At 38.0% G+C, this 19,155-nt stretch overlaps 1 protein-coding gene across 1 annotated transcript in view; it reads right to left on the reverse strand.

Moving 5' to 3' along the window:
- LOC104270018 (junctophilin-1-like) overlaps positions 1-16,974 on the reverse strand; it is a 42,940-nt gene extending 25,966 nt beyond the window's left edge. Inside the window, exons 1-2 of the mRNA XM_009864248.1 lie at positions 16,922-16,974; positions 5,221-5,339 (exon numbers count right to left, since the gene is read on the reverse strand). Coding sequence (XP_009862550.1) covers positions 5,221-5,339; positions 16,922-16,974 — 172 coding nt within the window. The remainder of the gene's footprint in view (positions 1-5,220; positions 5,340-16,921) is intronic.
- Between the last annotated feature and the right edge of the window lie 2,181 nt (positions 16,975-19,155).

The following is a 19,155-nucleotide window of genomic DNA, read 5'->3' on the forward strand; positions in this document are numbered from 1 at the left end:
GCCTGAGCCAGCCTGTGTGTACGGCAGTGGGCCAGGAGCTGGATGGGCCTCACACTGGGCAAGAGGAAAGATGTGGACGGGTGGGGACATCTGTACTTATGGCTTGGCGAGACGTCACAAATTTGGAAGTCAAGTTGTGAAGACTGGTATGACAAGAGTTATAAAAAGAAACGGGAGAACAAGAAGAAAGCTTGAAACTAATACCTTTCCTTTCAATCCACCTTCTTTCTTCAATTACTAGATACAAGAGAAGTGCCTTAGGATAATTCTACAGACTCTGGCTTCTTCAGAGTTGTGTAGAAAGAAGACAGAAGCAAAAAATTGTAAAGAAAAGATGCCATAGGAAGAATCCCAATAACAGTTGTGTGAGGCTGAAACCGTATGTCAAATAATTTCAGAAAATGAACCGGCTCTTGTATGACTAAGACTCACTAGTGAGCTTCCGTATGCTTTAAGGCACAAACTGACTGCATAGCTGGTAATTTTAATCAGGGAAAATGCTCATTGTAATTGGCTTTTAAAATAAAAATATCTGGCCTGGTCCACATGCATTTAGCCAGTACGTTCCAGTTAATTAGCATCAGGCAGAAATCTCTCTTTCCTGTCCATATGGAGTCTGCATTTTGTGAACTGGAGGAGGTGGAGACGGCAGAGAGGAGGAACATAGGAAGGATGTGTTTTCTTCGAAGGCTACAGACATCCACCACTGGTCAAAAGGGACTGTAAAACATAGTTGTGCTTTAAGGCATTAAGGGCCATTACAAATTACCTTATTACAAGCTTAAAATGCTTATTTCTGAAACTAGTGATGTTCAGCACATTAACACAGATTCTGTAACGGTAACCAAACATTACAGGAAAAAACACTAGTCAAAACTGACAAACTCTTATTCTTTTCATTAGAGAAGCTTTGTTCTCTGGTCATATATTTCACAAAAAAAAAAATCTGTTCATCTCTTTAGAGAGTGTTAATTGATAAATTGCTCCTTGCTCTCTTCCCTTGTTTAGGAGGTCAAAGGCTGGACGAATTGTTCTGGTAGCCATGCATGTTAATCTGGCAGCTGGTTGGCTTGACAAATAATCTGCCATAAAACAATACAGATCTGAATTTCCAGACCGTAATTGCTCCATGGTAAAGTGCCCAGACTGCTTTAACCCTGGAGCAAAGTAGTTTTACCCCTCTTTCATTTAATCAAACGTTATTCATTCAAACTGAATGAAAGAGCAGTATCCATTTGCTGCAGGATATATATGAACACAGTTAATTATGGCTTAGCTGTTCAACCTGTGCAAGTTCATATTTTAGTTTACCTTCTGACAGCGTGTTTACAAGACTGTATCCTAGAGGTGGCCTGTGGAATTCAGAATGCAATGTGTAAGTCAAAGCATCTATTAATCTTGTGCAAAACTGGAGCAAAATTCCTCCATTTTACTGGGTGTCAAAAGCCTTTCTTTTCTGTGACACCTTTGGTACAGCACTCCCATTAGTCATTTGCTCTTCTCTAGGTTTTAACAAGAGACACAAAACAGTGTTTATTGTTTTCCTCTAAGCAAACACAATCTCAAACTGTCCCTGGATGACTCCCTTGAATGAGGATATGACTCAGGTATCATTTGTTTCCTGTCCTCTCTTTCAACACATCTACAAGTTTAGTGATGCCTGGAGGAAACAAACAGGCCAGAGCTGGGATTTCTCAAAATTCCTTTTATTTGGTGATAAAAAGGTCTGTGAAGTATGGCCTCTACAAAGACTGCAACATTTGTTAAATCTACAGAACGTACAACTCTGTGGGTAGGGCTCTGCAAAGACATACCATCCTCACAGCAATTAATCACCAGCCAGATCTCTGCTACAGCAGGAGGGTCTTGCCTGAGACTAGTGTGAACAAGCTTAGGGAAAACAGCTCCCTATAATCTAGTAAGCTCTTACACCATGGCACTGACCTTTTCAACCAAATGTTGAGGTAATCAATTACTGGGAAAGCTGAATCTCGAGATTTCTACACTACCTCAATATTCATGATTCAGACTGACATTATTATTCTTACCCGCTGGATGCTACTCTGCTTCCTACTGCTTTGCCCTCCTTTCAGTCTCCTTTTAAACTACACTACAGAGCTAGACCCTCTTGGCAGCTTGTGGTGAATGTCCTAATGAATATAAAATTGAAATGTGAGAGAAAGTAATTGGGAAGTAAGAACTGTCATGGTACATTGACTGATGAATAGTCACTGTAATTAGAAACTGTGTGTAATACCAGGCTATGCGGCCCTGAAAGCTGCTTTTGAAGGATCTGAAATTTAAGAGCTTTATCAAAAGATTTTCAGCCATCTAAATGGACTTAGGCCACAGGTAATGCTGAGATCACTATTAAGACAGAAAAAATGTTTAACTGTTGATCACAGAGAGGTATTTGTATTTCCATTTTTTTAGACTCCCTTCCTTTCAAGAGACTTGTTGATATACTACACACATTTATTCATTGCTGACAGCATGCTTGTCTATCATACTAAGCAGTTCAAGTAATGAAAGAAAAATTACACTTTCCCACAATAACTTATTTTCAAGGCAATTTAGCACAATGGAAAGCTTTCTCTTAGCTCTAGTTTCAGAGACTGAGATACAATACTTTTCATTACCTTTTAGTAGCACTAACAGAATCTTTTAGAGGTACTATAAAAATAAAAAGCTCAAGCAACAGAAGAAAACTGAGAAGTTGCTATTATGAAGCAATAATTCTTACCCTGTTTTCATTCAAACATAGGAAAAATGTTATTTGAAAAGCAGATATTTACTGCTGTTCATGTGAGTGAATGCAAATAATAAAAATATTTATCTATTTTATTAGCATAAATGACAACACCTAATGATAACATTGTCTAGTAACTCATAGCGTAACACTTGGGAAATACTTAAATAAGCACATATGTGTACAGGTGAGTCTTAGGGTTAATTGGTACCACTCAGAAGGAATGTATCTGAAAAAGGCATCATGAACAGAGGATGGGAAGTATCTTTGACACGATAGTATTTTAAAGGGTCACAATGATGTATGAGTCTGGTGTTTTCCGGCAGCTTATTTGGGATAATTGAAATTTAATTAACATCTTGGCATCTTAAAGTTATTTAAGCAATGGAAATAGCAATTTTTTTTTTTCAAATGGATACGAATATTCTGTATTTGGCCATCTTGAAAATAATGAGGAAATTAAAAATCTAGACTCCAAAAGGGGTATTTATCTCTCGATAGGTAGCTAGCTAACTGACAGACATTTCTGCACAAAGACTAGAGGAAGTAAACCTTGAGAAATGTTTTGTTACATTGGTGTACACATTTACAAAATCTTCCTGTCTGTAATTAGAATAAAAATTTTAAAATATGAGGAAAATAAGAATCCTATGCCTTTTCTCCCCAAATCTCTGTGAATTTGTCAGCGATGCTACTTCATATCTTGTGTCAGGAAGTAAAAAAAGGCACCTAACAAATTCTTGATCAGGGAGATTTCTTAGTGTCAAATTTCACACCATCAGACATTTTGCATTTTCTCTCAAGGACTCTGACAGTCTTTATTCCAAGGGTTTGGCAGCTTTGAAATACTTTCATTCCAAATGCTTTAACTCCCTCTGATTTCTACTCTCTATCAAGCTTTCTTTTGACAAGGTCCCTGTTATTAGTTCTTTGCATGGCTAAGCTTACAACTTCTTAACTTATGACTTACGAGTTGAACTGTTTCTAGAAATTGGGATTTCATCAGCTAACAGAAGAATGTAATAAGGAAAAAAGAAAAAGACTTGAGTATCATAGAAGTAAGTATGGGCCACTAATACAAGTCCACATGAGAGGTTGTACTGAGGTAATTTCCAACAGTGAAAGGTTGGAATTTGATAACATTGTGGAGCTAATAAAGTTTTACTACTGGAAATAGTTCTGTTGAGCTTTGCCTACAGTTCTGGACAGCCTGTGTTCAAGAAAGAATTACCAGGATGTGTACAAAGAAAATCTGCAAGACTGATAAAGGGAATGGAGATTCTAACCTGCCTGGGGTGACCAGCCCTTAACTTATGCACTAAACAAATAAAAAAGAATGCCCCGACTCTCCCAACCCCCAAAACACACAGACTGCTCTCTACAACCCAATACTTGAGAATAAAGAAATGACCTTTAAGTTGACTGCCAGTAACAGTTCAGTAACAAGATATATATATAGTGGTCATTAATAGCAAAAATTGAAGGAAATAAGTGGATTATTAGAAAATGTTGAAGGACGTTGTTTTTTGATTTTGCGGGTCATGGTACTAGCCTGCATCTGTCATATGGGTACATTTAAGAATAGACGCATTCATATCTGAAACAATGTGCTGAAGATGACAGTAAGTGAAAATGAATCTCAGAGCTATAATCTCCATTAGCATACAAGTGCAGGCAAGTCCTTGAAAAGTAAAAACAAGATGTGACTCAACTCATTTGACAGGTGAAAAAAAGGACAGGCTTCAGAAAAGACATAAAATCGGCAAACGGAGTTCTATTTCATCTCTCCACTAAAAAGCTAAAGAGCAATACACAAAAGTATTAACCTCAAGAAAAGACATCAGAAAAACAAAGAAAAACACACTTTCCTTTTTTCTATGGCAAATTTTCAAACCACCTGACAGGTGAAAATGGATTGCAATGTTGACATAGGTGACACAGATTTAATCGCATGATATCTTGAGTATGGGATTAATGTTCCACAGAGTATCACAAGCGTAACAGAAGATTCTCTCATAGGTTATGTAGGTGTATCGAAAAAGCATTCTCCAGAATTCAGGCCTAAGCTAGCGAAGACTGTAAAGAATTCTCTTGAACAGTGAAAAAACTAAGGTCCTTTCCCCTAATAAACACATTACAGAAGTAACTCAAATTTCTGTTGGTTTATGTTTGCTGAAGTCTGTCTTCGACACTGTCCTGACCTATCTATAAATCTGAGGCAAACTTTTATGCTTGGTACTGACTTTTCAAGAGTCGACTGTTTTTATACAAAGCAACAGTCACCAAATGATTAAAAAATAAACACAAAATCTTCTTGAGCAAAGTACACTCTCCATGACTTACACGACTATTGTTTCTGTGTAAATGACAACATGCAAAATGAAACCAACATTTTAACTTAAAGCAGCACCTTTTCACTGCAATAAAAAAGAAAAAAAAACTAGCCACAAAACCCGCCAATCTATAATTACCTGGTTGGTAGAAATTTGGTGAAAGTTCTCTGGCAACTGCTCTTGCAATATCGCATTCCTGGCGAGCAGCCTGAGCGGCCTGATCTGCAGCATCAGCTTTAGCTCTTGCATGTGCAGTTCTGTACAGAGTAGAAAACAATTTATATGCAGAGGAGTCTTTCATGAATTGCATCAACAATATGAGAGCAAAAGACTAATGTCCTCAGTTACAATAAACTATACTGTATAGTGCACTCCTATGCCCACTTGCCGTGGGTACTGCAAGTCAAAGTACTTCAGACTCAATGCATTACTCCTTTCAGTTCTTCAGTCCTGCTCATCCTTATAGCATATTTCTTGTAGGTACATGATTTACAGTCCAACCTTGTACTTAAAATACTATCTGACTGAAACCTGGGATTATGAGTTTAATACACATTACTGGTATGTGTCCAGAACTGTACAGAAGGTCAGACTGGGCCACCATGATGACTCCTAACCAGGGGTCAGTGAGATCAGGATGCACGGTGTTCAAGGGGACTGTGGAATGCTATCACCTTTAAAACATTCAAAAGTTAATGCTCAGTGCTGGGTGTCATGTAAAACTGAGGTATCTTGGCCCTTCCACAATCAGACCATGTTGGAAATGAATGGGATGGAAAATGTGTTTGATGCTTCAGTAGGATATATGGGGACTTAACAGTTTTAAATCCTTGTACCTCGCTGAGTTTCAAATCCAAAGCAATCTGAAAAGGCAGCTTTCCTGAAGTCAAGACAACAATTTAGAATACTTTCGTAAAGTAATCTGCCCCCTGCTTCCACTTTTTTTCTTTCTGTTATTTCTTACAAAGCCTCAGGAACAGCTTGTTGCAAGTGCCTCCAATTCCAGACTGTGCCAACTGATAGCTGTGTTACTGCAGGGTTGCATTACTATTTGTCCCATCTTCCCTCCCCACTTCATTTTTCAAAGAGTCATCTGTTTAAATATTCCTGATGGCAGTGCTCTCTCTCTGCCTCTACAGCATCAGCACATAGCCTAGAGCTACAAAATGGTTCATTAGAATGGAGGGGAAGCTAAATATGGCAAACCAGCAGAGTTTTTTGAGCCTCTAGAGATATTAATAACATTTCTAAACCAGATATACTAAATTTAATGATCTCAGAATTTTCTCCTAGCATTCTAGTAGAAAACTGACAAATAAGAAAAAAATTAACTAAGAGGACAGCAGCAGCAACTTTTATCCCATGTGCCTGGTGATATTAATCAACAACAACCAAATAAATGAAAACTTTCAACAACTTTGTTGTAAAACTTCAGTTTTATTTTCAAGGAGTAAAGAGGAGTTCTATGTGTTTTAGACAAAGAAAGAATTAAATGTTAGCATTAATCAGAATGAGCACCAAGGGATTAACAGTATGGCAGACTTTGCATTTCTAAAAGGATGTTTAATCCCGTAGGGTACTAGTATAAACACAGACATAAAAAACCCCACATCGACAGTTTCATCTGTGGTGCCTGGAGAAGATTTATTCAAGTTACATCCTCCCTAAAATGTGTGCGGGGATAAATGTTGAATGTTATTTCAAAGCTTAGCTTGTCATAATTTACTGGATAAATATCAGCTCATGCTGCCTTCTCGCAGGTCCCTCTAGGTCTCTGAGAAAAAAAGATAATGAGAAAATACACAGCAACACCTTTGACTTATATTCAGGATGGGGGAAAGAAACCATTAATCAAAACAAGTACACCGTAAAATCCCATATGCGTTCTGTGCAGTTCATGAATGGTTGTACGATACGTGCTTGCTTAGTAACAGTAATCAAAACCCATTCTTTCTCTATAATCATTATTTTCAATTAGATGAGCTATTCTTAGCTCCTGTCTAATTATGTCTATGTAGCATAAACTTAATGAAGCAATCCTAGCACTGGGACATTGTTTTGTGAGATGATAATGTAGTCTGCACACAGATAAACTAGACACTGATCATCCTTTTGTGGTGATAGAACAACCAGACTATTCCCATATAAAAATAGTCTAATACTATCGCCACCGCTACAGTAGACATTTTTAAAATAATATACTAAATAACCAGCATCGGGAACACATACTACCAGAATAGTACATTTATTTATTGATGCCTGTGCATTTTCTGTATTATTCTATACAAGAAGCAAATCACGCATCCTGTCCAAACATACAGTAGCAATTAGTAAGGAATTAAAGGGTGACATGAGCAATAAGCTAGTGAAACTTTTGTCACATGAAGCTGGGCAAAGCAAGTCCCAGCAGGAAGAAGCCAATGGAACAGAAGGCTCCAAAAAGAGCACTGCCTTGCTTGGCTGCCTTATCTATCTCACACCTTTTTTCTTTCAACTTGCACTTCCTGCTATTCTGCCCCTTTTGTACTCACATCAGGAGTTCCAGCAGACCAGAACAGGAGCGACTGTTCAGACTCAAGCACTGCCAAGTCATGTCTCAGTAACACCCTTGAGCAGAGCCTTGGCGCTCAGCTGTCGCTGAGGGACGACGCAACTGGGGGAACTTGTGCCCAGGGGCTTAGGGCACAAGAACGGGGTTTGTGATCCTGAGCAGGCCTTCTACCAGCCAGAAAGGAGTGTGCGCACATGGCTGTGCTGAGGCACTTGCCTGACGGCCTCTTCAGCACGCAGCACTGATGGCATATGGTAAATGTACACCGGCTCAGCTGGTTTCTCCTCAACTCAAAGCTGAGAACACAGGCTCTTCACTATTTGCATTATGTGCTGTTTATCACCTTGGCATTTGGATGCTTTACTGGCTAACTTCAGCAATATGTACTTTATTATCTCAATTTGCAACTGTATATTCAAGTATTTTTTTTTTTATTTCCTGCACACTTACTTGTAAGTATCAGACTTTTTACTTTGACTTCCACACTTGATTTGTCCGTATATTTTCCAAATTATCTGCTTCCAGTGACTGCTGCCTGGCACTACATTTTGATTGTACTTGTTTTATTCTGCCCACACGATCAGAGTGTTATTATCAGAGACTACAGAGAACTATGTTAGTTTTGAAAGACATCTTTTATAATGGGGAGCTATCAAAGCCGGGTAGCCCCACTGAAATACAATCCATTTGTTCCGTTTATGCTTTACACAGTTTGGGAAAGCTGCCTTTATCTTCTGTTCCTGGAGTAATTTTCTCACTGTAAAGTCTTTCAGATGTGTTTACTATCAGTAATTATTCACATAAATTTAAGTCTGTAACACAGTAAGTCAAAATGACCCACATTTGAACGATGACCATCTACCTGAGAATTGTTTTTCTTCCCAGAGAGCTCTACATCTTCCGCGGTGACAAGAAATCTTTGTGAGAACTTTTGAAAGAGGAAACTGAAAAAAACCCCCACCTCTCCTTTCCTCTACATTAAAAAAGAACCCATAGCACTGACTCATGCAGAGTGCTCGTATGAGGTGACAGCATGTGGAGTCTCTGTATCCACCAGCTTCTGTTGTCAGTGAGCGAGAGCTGCAGGACCAATGGCTGAGTAACTTTGCTACTGTTAGAAATTTGATTTTGACTCACAGCAGCATCGGAAAGACGCTTAAGCTCTCTAGACTGTGAGACAACCGATATCACTACTGATACCTTTCTTCTGTGTGTGTGTGGTTACATGGGTAAACATATACACATCATCTTCGCTACAGTAAAGAGATTATGAGCACCGAGTCAAAGGCTTCTTACAAGCAGTCTCCCAGCAATACTGCAATCAAATTTTTATCTACTTATGCCTGAAAAGTGACTTGAAGGAGTACTGAGGGATGAAGAGCTTAAACAACATTATTTAGCATTCTGCCGCAACAATGCTTATATATAATGCCATGTGTCTGGAATGCATTATGTAATGTTTATTGAAATTTAAATCCCATTCAGAACTGTCCATTACCCTCCAGATTAGTTTGTATTTCCGTTGTATCCTTCAATGCACTTGTAATGCTGCCTCATTCATGCAGAGTCAACTGAATATGTAAGGAACATGTTTATTTTTTTATCATTTTTCAGCTTTTATTAAGCAGAGTAATTCCACCACAAAGCTTTCCAGGAGCTTACTTTCTATTTCTTAAAATGATACAAATAATTTTCTCTGTTTTCTATTTGTCCAGTATATGAAATACAACCGTGTTCCTATCAAACTATCCTAAATTAATATCTTAATAATGTTACTTATTAAAAGATTTCCATATTGTAATAAAAAGTAATCTGTAAAGGCTAAACTTACATGAATTTCTCAGAGATATATTTAATTAATGACAGCTATCAGGTTTGTCTGAGGGAACATTACATACTGTGTATTTCTAACCATGTCTTCCTTTTTGAAACTGGAAATGTCTAAACAACAAACCTATCTTCCAAAATTCTAAAATTCAGTGAATTTTCTAGAAAGCAAAGAATATTCTGTTGTTTTTTCCCAGGTATGAAACTAATGAACATTTTAACATTTCTGTCTATTAGAGGCTCAATTCTACAAAACCAAGTTTTTCCTCATTTCCAGGAAAAGAGAAGCTGGAGAGGACAAGGAAAATATTAAGGAAGAATACTTTGGTAGTTTAACTTTTTCCTTGTCCCCATTTTATTTCCATATTATTCTGATATTATATATCAGTAATGAATGCTAGATAAGTATATATCATCTACACTTTTTTAAGACCACAAGTGAGAGACTGTCATTTATCAAGTGTGCTAGGCAGCTAGCACAGCTTCTCTCAGTGATAATACTGGGTGAAAACCAATATTCTGCTATGGCAGGATTAAAAGATACATATGTGTAAAACTATGTAGAGCCACCTAAGAACTCCTGGCTTTGTCACTCTCAGCAACTCGTTGCTGCAATATACCTCAGAAGTGAGGGTTAGTGAGTGAATACCAGCAAGAAATGAGAGTCTCAGAGAGAAACAGAGAGGAGAAAGGCTGACTTAACAGATACTGCAATACAAGAGTTTCATGTCAGCGAAAAACTTGAAAGTGCTCCTAAACTACAGGTTTAATTGAGCAAGTGAGATACATGTCCTCATAAAGGTCTGAGGTTAAAAACTCTTCAAAGTGCTTTACTTGATCAATCTCCACTGCTGGCACTTGATCTGTATCATCTCACCTAATGGATTTTGCTTCTGAAAACTCTCCCTTCCCAGCCTACATCCGTTTCTCAGCTTTTTTTGAAGTTCTAACTCATATTTGAAGAACTGAAAAAAATACTAACCGAGTTAAGAACTTCTGAAAAACTGAGGAGATTCCTTAAAACTGGCAAATGGCCAGCCTGACTTCAGTACTTGAAAAAAATAACCTAGGCTAACGACTGTTCAGCCAGATGTCAGTCTTGGGCGTAAATAACAGCATAAATAAATGATGTCTACATCCATAAGGATTTACAGACTAGTAACAGTATATTGGGTCAAACCTCATGCTTTAACAAAGAGTATTTTGCCAAACATTTCATATACACATAAAGATTATGGGTCCTATACCTTATCTAGACTGCCTTGATGTAACATACTTGGATTGTTTTCATCGTTTCATATTTTTACCCTATGGCAACATAACGAAACAACAGCATAAATTACCTGAATTAACAAGGCACATCAAAATGGATTAAAAGCTAACTCTCTGAGACATCTCAAAGCTTAATGCAGAAGACATCAAAGAAAAGGGTTGATATGTGCATTTTACCTTAGGAGTTGGTTGTTTAGTATTTTACTTTTATAATATCTCCATACAAGCTAAAACATCCTATGGTAGAGTTGGCAGATTACACAACTTCTGGATTCCAACAAATCCCATGAGGACAATTTACTGTAACCTATTGTAACCTAAAGTTACTGTAACCTAAAGTTCAACGATAACAAATCCATTGCATTTAACTGTACCAAACCAGAACACTGGGAAACAAGAAGTCTAGCCAGAAGGGGAGACTGTCATGGAAAGTAGCACAGAAGGAATATGAGATCATGCTGACCCCACACACTGTAGCAAAAGGAAGGGTTAATGTGGCCTTTATACATGTAGAGATTAAAATCAAGTATAAACAGGAATTTCTTCTTGATGTACTACATAATCCAGAATCCATAAAACCACTAATGGAAGAATGCTCAGCTCATCTATGTCTCAAGAAAGAAAAATGAATGTCAGGACCACAGAATAACTGAGGTTCTAAAAAGGTAGGGTTTTTAACTTAAACTTCTTTAGCCTCATACCTACTTAATATTGAAGAGACTCTGAGAAGCCACTTGCCATGGTGTACACGTGGGTATCTGGCACTGGTCAATGGAGAAGACAAAATGAGGAAATGTTACAGATGAAGACATAACTGGTCTGATAACTAGAAGCTGAATTTAAGCATTGTCAACCTTGAAATGTTTCAGTATATTTTACAGAGAAAAAGGTGGTTCTTGCTAGGCAGTGTACTAGAAGTCCTCTTGAAATCGTTTTCTGAGAAAAAAATGACATGGTCTTTTGTTTACAGGAAATGAGATTAGATGATTTAGGGGCTGTTTACACTGGATATTCCAGACATCTGACAGAACTGTTCTCATCGTCTTACTGGAGGCCCCTCCATTACACAATTAAAAATAAAAAACTTGAACCATTTACGGTTTGTTCCCTTGACCTGCGTGGATGTTAGACTCCTGCAGTGGTCAGCATGAACATGTTCCAGTGTGCCTACGAATATACGGTACAGTCTTAAGGCAAACATGAATTTCTGTGTTTGTTGAGGAATCAGCTGCCCTCTTATGCCAAGATCCAGAGTGTGTTTGTGTTCTCCATTAGACCTCTATGGTCCATGCAAATAAAACCAGAACAGCCCAGCAACACAGGGGTGCCAAGGTACAGGTTTCTGTAATTTATACTAGTCACATGTGTACTCGGCAGCTCAGAAAGATTTTAGGTGAGTGAAGGATAGCATCCCCCCGCAAAAGAAGGTATTTCTGAAAATTCACTTTTAACAATGGAAATAAATTAGCACAATTTCCCTAGTCTATCTTTCAGGCCATTACTCTTGCTCAGCTGTTTGGAAAAAGACTCATATGCAGATGTCTGAATTTAAAAAGTGGTTTAAAATTGCCATTAAGCTTCACTAGAGAAATTTCATTTACAAGCTACTTTCCCTAATCTTAGGTGTCCCAGTAGCCTGCTGTGTTTTATCCACATGCCAGATAACCTGCCTCTGGATAATGGAGCTGGCTCTTCATGTGATGTACTCAATTTTATCCATCTTTCTGTCAGGAGCTTGAATGAATGAAGTTTTGCTTTCATATTAATTGTACTTGACCCTGGCACTGGCACAGAAATCTTGAAAATGGCATAGCCTTTTCAAGAAGAAAGCAAGTTTTCCTGTGAGGAAATTTTCACTTTGGGCAAAATATACTTTTTTATGTTTTTTTTCCCCATTTTTGCAAATGTTGATTTACTGCCAGTATCTTTTCATGTCACTAAGTGCCAAGTACATCTAGATAAAAGTATAAATCTTGATCTACATTTGTCTATCCTGCTTTATAGGACAGACTATATCCTGCCCTGCTTTACAGGACAGACTATATTCTATCCTATTTTATTACCAAGTCTCCTTAGTGAGCAATATTTTCTTCCAGTTCCCTGCCCCCATAATGTTAATTCCTGTAGACAGGAGGTTTTTTTGGAAAGGAGTAAAGGAATATCCGCAAACAATTTGTTGTTTCCGATCACCAAAGCCAATTATATTGGTTGACTGAAGAGAGCTTCTGATTCTAGCTGGAAGCATAAAAAAATTGATGCACACTTGAGCTTCAGCTGCTCTTAATGACATAGTGAAGTGAATAAAAAAAAAAAGCGATACATATGTTTCTTTTCCCTTCATCATAAAATGTGAGCTTCAAGGAAAAAAAACCTCATGTAATAAGGATTCTGCAGAGAGAATTTTCCTGCTCAAGGAAATGGGAACACATGGATCGCTGTGATCATTTGCTTAGAGAATTTCTAACATACACTCAGTGCATTGCATTTCCCTCCAGCACACCTTTTTATTAAATTGTTCTCTACCTGGGACAAACGAAATAAAACAGTAGGTATGATGACAAGTATCTGGCAGCTACTCAAGACCCTGTGTGTAAAAAAGCAACAACAAATCATCATCCCAGGGACAGAGCTAGATGAAAAATAATAACAGCTGCCAGGAAATCACTAGGTATTATTTTTTGTATGAAAATTGACTGTTTCATCAAATTAAAACACTACCTTAAAATTTTTCAGTGTTCTACTAATTGTTACCACTTTCAATTACTTGTAAAAATAAAATAAAAAATCAGAAAATATAAAAGTAAATGTAAATTTCTAAAACCAATCATTTTTTGTTACAGTAATTCTAGTTAGAAAAATTATGGAAGTTCTATTAAACAGTAAACTTATTTGGGAAAACTATGTCAAACATCATCCTTGACAATGTCTCTATTTCTTAATCGCTCCTGTGTACAGAGTCAATGTGGTCTTTTAAAGATAAGATTTATTTTTTTAAAATTTCATGGCAAAAGAAGTCCACAGTTCTACAAATATACTAGCAATGAATATCAAAGTATTTGTAGAGTAAAACATCTCTCTTCACATCATAATATATATAACTTGCAACACACTGGTTGCATGAAAATCACACTACAGGACATTACATGCAAAACATGAAAATTTATTTAAAATTCTGTTGTTTTTGTTGGTTTCAAAATGAGTAAAATAAACTCCCCAATCAGAAATATTTCTAGTATGGCTCATGCTTTTCCTAAGTGACTTTGGCAGCCTGCAACTTATTGAATTATAGTTCCAGCATCTGAATTTAAAGAGTTCATTACTATGTTTGATGGAGGAAAATACACTAAGGAAGAAATCACAACTACAGGCTTGGTGCTTATTTGTTTTTCTCTCTTCCCAAAGCTGTAGCACACATACTTATTTCTGCCATTTTCTCAAAATAATAACAATATTATGGAATTGCAATCTTCATTACAAATGAGAACAGAAAGGACAGATTGACCATAGAATAAAGTTTTAATCTAAAATAGTTTGGGTAAAGTTTGAAAAATATCTAGAACATAATTCTAAACAATATAATTCTTTATGAGATATAAGTGCAATTTACGAATTTATAACTAAAAAAAAAGACTGTGGTGTAATTAAGCTCTTTAAATAACAAACATTGACATGAATTCAAATGATCTGTGGCAATGTTATTTTCTGTACTAGTCCTTTCAATATCTTTGGGCCTTAAAATCTAGGGGGGAAACAAAACTGTAGTACTTCCACCCTTTTAGAGGCATTAACTGTATGTGTTTACATTTATTCTTTGTGTTCTTAGCAGTCTCTCAGCCAAAACTGAACTGGGCTTATCTTTCTTTGCATGGTTTGTGGTTCTTCTCCCCAGTAAGGTACCAGATGACTAGAACTATTGATAGAAACATGTCTTGCAAACCATTCTGGGATTACTTCTTCCATTTTCAATTGTTACAAGTTCTCCCACATGTTTAACGAAAACTGTTAAAAAAATTCACAGAAATAGCTGAATAACAGAAAACACTGATACATTATATCTCAAGAGCTTAATTAGCAAAAGGCCTAAGCTCTCTATGAAAGAAAAGTGCTCAAATGTAGGGATGGTTGTATGTGATTTGACTTTTCTCCAGGCTGGCAGATATGAATCAAGCTGCTCATGTTATACATTAAACATCAAGAGACTGAACCGCATAAACAAGCAAGGGAAAGACTTTGATGGTCCTTCCATCTGCAAACATGCAATTCCTCTTAACTGAAGAGCACGTCAGATAGCAAATAACATCAGATCATAGAGCAGGTGACAGCTATTTCACAGGTTTTGCTATCTCCAGCATGAAGGAAATGCAAAACCTGGGTTTATGATGAAGGGAGTCTTTAAAATAATCTTCTCTCTTGTACATACCCTCCTGCAAATAAATATATATGTATATATTTACCCTCTGTAACTACCTATAACGGCTGCCAGTAACATACAATTTGAATAAACAACTGGCATGTCCTATCAGACACCAGAAAAAAATTAAAATCCCGGAACATTGCTGTCTGCTGGTTCCCATAGGGCTGATGATCTTGTCTAGATGCCCAAAGGCTTTTGTGGCATCCAGAGACTGCTGAAAAAGAGTTCACAGCAGCTTATTTATTCCTGCTTAGAGCGGTCCCTGACTACTTTGTTCAGCTGAAGTCATGCAGATCTGCGTGGTAAGGTTGAGGGTTCATTGTTCTATTCTTACATATTTAGCAGCAACCACTTGTGAGAGTAACAACTTATTGCAGACTCATGAAATCTACTGTTCTGAGACCCTCTGAACAGAGCTAGTCACGGTCTATTTGCTCCCTTTTCTTCCTTACTACAGTCCTTGTCTGGAGCCCTGACATTCTCCTTCAGCCTCTTCTAGAAAGCAAGTATTCTCTGAGTCACCAAATAGCAGAATTTTAGTGTAAACACTACTGCGTGCCACGAAGGAGGAAGTAAATCCTCAAATAATCAATCCTAATGTCTTCTTGTCCGCTCTTCACACAAACACGGAATTAATCAGACTTTCTCTCAAGATCAATGGGTTTTACTGATGCTCATGACTATTAAACTGGAGCAGCTGGTAAGCCAAGAATCTCCTATTAAGCAATAGTGCGCGCTTCCCCTCCCACCAAAAGAGCCGTTCCTACTAAGGCCCAGTCTTGAAAGCTGGTCCTCTAATAGGCAGGCAATTCCTGAGTCTCAATAATTACTCTCCTAGTAAAGTATCTTAAATAAATTACCATCCTAAACTGCAGCTCTCTGAACTTTTACGAGCACTAGAGAAGGGCTGCATGCTGGATCCTCTCCCTTTTGCAAAGCTGGGCTGTCATAGCTTGCCAGAAGCACTGACTCTGCTCTGCCTGCACTGAATGATGGTGCTGCACACACAGAGAAGTGTTTTTCAGACACGCTGGCCATTACTACATAGGGAAGAGACCACGTTCTGCACTCTTCATGTCTTCAATAAACAACACTACAGGAGCAACTGCTGCTACTACAGCAATTCATGTTGCTGGCAGTCAGTGGTAACTGCATGGGTCTGACCACCAGCCAGAGACAGGAAAATAATTTTGCCTGCTATTTTTCTTGAGGACATTAAAGAAGCCTCACCATGTCAAGGGCATGTATCATAGCAAGGAAAGGACTGATCAATTCTGGGAAACGCTGTGTCCTGGAACAAGCCTATGGGCTGGGTGAATTATCTTAGAATGGTTTGGGTTGGAAGACTTAAAGATCATCTAGTTCCAAGCCCCCTGCCATGGGCAGGGACACCTCCCATGAGATGAGATTGCTCAAAGCCCCATCCAACCTGGCCCTGAAAACTTACAGGGATGGGGCTTCCACAGCTTCTCTGGGCTACCCTGACAAAATTTAAAACTGTTACCCCTTTTCCTATTGCCACATTCCCTGATAAAGAGCCTCTCTCTCCTGTGGATCCCCTTTAAGTACTATAAGCTGGTGCAAGGTCTCTCTAGTGCCTTCTCTTGTCTGGGCTAAACAACTCCAACAACAACTTATTTTACCAGTTTGTATACCAAGATAAGATAATCCTTCCTAGAGTCCATACAGATCCACCTTCACCTGGGTATGTACTTTATTTTATGAATCCCATGGGGAAACATGAAGGTCAGCAAATGGGAAGGCCTCAGACTTACAGTTCCTCTGCAAGTCGACATTGCTGAGGGCTTACAGGAGGAATGGGGGACATTCTTGAAGAGCCACTGGAAGAGCAGGGAAAGTAAACACATGCTTCCTTGAAGAACTTGATAATTCAAGATGATTGGTGCAAGTAATTAAAAGATTATCCCATTTTACAGGATTAGCAAAATAATAACAATAATAAAACTCTTCTCCAAAACTGATAGTCAGAATTTCAGCTACATCTCTCGATCAAGTGTATGTCTACTGAACATAGAATTTGACCTCATGCTATGCTTAGCTGACAATATTTTCCACACAGCAGTCTTGTGGCTCCAGCACGAGCATGCTCTGACAGCAACTGTATGTATATGGAATATGATTTCTCACTGGAAAGAAGTCAGTTGATAACAAGTAGAGACTTACTCTGCAATCCTATTAAATAAATAACATTTTCACTCTCGGTGAGACAGATGTGCAGTGAAAGGCCTGCTGAGATAGAGAAAAGTTTTGGAACAAAGTACAGTGCTGAAAAGATTTGCTAAAATACTGTAATGGGTTAGTTTGCAAGGAATTCTGGGGAGCTCCTTCAATATAAGTTGAAACGTGCTTTTGCCAGTTTCTTTTTCTAACTCTTATGCAAGTGAGTCTAGCTATAAAGTCTTGCAATTTACACTTTTTCTTGAATGCCCAACCAGTATAGAAGCAAAGCACTGTTCTGAGTTTTCAAGCTGTTGCTGAGAAAATAGGATACAAAATGACCTCTTTTTGAAGGGTCAACACAAAAACTAGATTTTTACCTGACAATCAAAGTGGAATTGCACAGAACAGGCAGAAATACTAAGAAAGCTTTTAGGAGTTCTTGGGTCTGGGATTCTCACGTACTTTAATCAGAGTCCATATGTGCAGAAATTCAGCCTCTCTGTAAATTTGTTAAGGGAGTAATCACTAGGGAGAAGAGTGATACCATTTTTCTCATGTTTAATGTGTTTGACTAGCAACTGAAACTGCAGGACTGTTCGATTCCTTACTACATGGACAGAAGGCACACAGGTCACAACACGAATCGCTCCACTGTAATTCTCTCTCATCATCGAGCTGTCCAGGTAGAAACTCCAGTGAGCTCCCTATTTTAAACATATAATCTATTATAAAAAGTGACAGCATCATGGAAAAGTTCAAGATGTAACATCTTTTATCGACAATTACGGGTATATCATGCATTATCTCTGTAGAAATGCAAGAAACAATGAATCAGTCTTATACTTCAAACATGATATGATAAAATCAAGTAAGACAGCATGGAGGAAACTTTAGATTTTTTTTAGGCCAGGAAAGCAACGGTCTTTCTTATCTTATGCCAAGAAAGCAGGAATCTCATTTATAGATCTTGCATAAAGCACAAAGGTCAATTTTGTCTGAGAAAGGCTTCACAGAGAAAAAGATCTTTAGAGAAGGAAAGGAAATAAAAGCTGTTTCTGGCACAGAAGACAAGAAACTGAATAAGCTGGCCAGGAAAATCACATTTAAGGACCCAGCCATCTGAGGTCCTAATAATTAATCTCAAGAGAAGAGGGCAAGGTAGAGTCTGAAAGGTCCTATTTTCTAGCATAATTTAAAAAGAAACAACTCTGCTTTCTTATTAAATGTGTTGAGTTGTGTCAGAAGCAAGAATATTGTCAAAGAAAAATGAAGGCTGACTCCTATGGCAGAATCTCAGAAAACTCTCTCTGTGATGTTGTGACAATTCTTTTGGCAATGGTTTTAGAGAGCAGGTATGTCAGTCCCTGACAGCCCAGGGTAAGAGCACCTGAAGGTACACAGCTACACACTTCAGGCAGTAAATGGTCAGGATATCCAATGTGTCCATTTCTTCCAAGAAAGCTTCTTGGCCAACAGTGGACCCTTTTGTTACCAAAACTGAGCTCTTTGTTGTCAGGAGAAAAAGGCGTCAGCCCACCCTAGATGAAAAGATGATTCCTTGCCAGCAAGACCTGGCAGTCAGCCAAGCAGCTGTAGCAAAGCTGAGGTATAGTTTCCTCACAGAACGGTCAAGTAATTCGGGGTCTTTGTTCTTAGGTGTGCTTTTGCTTGACAGAATACCTCTGGACAACTAATACCACTCAGGAGGCTCAACTACAGTCACTGTAAAAATACTCAAGCTCTTTTTCTTCCCTCACTCTATAAATTAGTCACATCTTTCTTTGGCTGGTGTCCACTACACTGTTTTCATTGAATTTAGCAGTCACTC

This window comes from Apaloderma vittatum, unplaced genomic scaffold (assembly GCF_000703405.1).
Source record: "Apaloderma vittatum isolate BGI_N311 unplaced genomic scaffold, ASM70340v1 scaffold24222, whole genome shotgun sequence".
NCBI lineage: Eukaryota > Metazoa > Chordata > Aves > Trogoniformes > Trogonidae > Apaloderma > Apaloderma vittatum.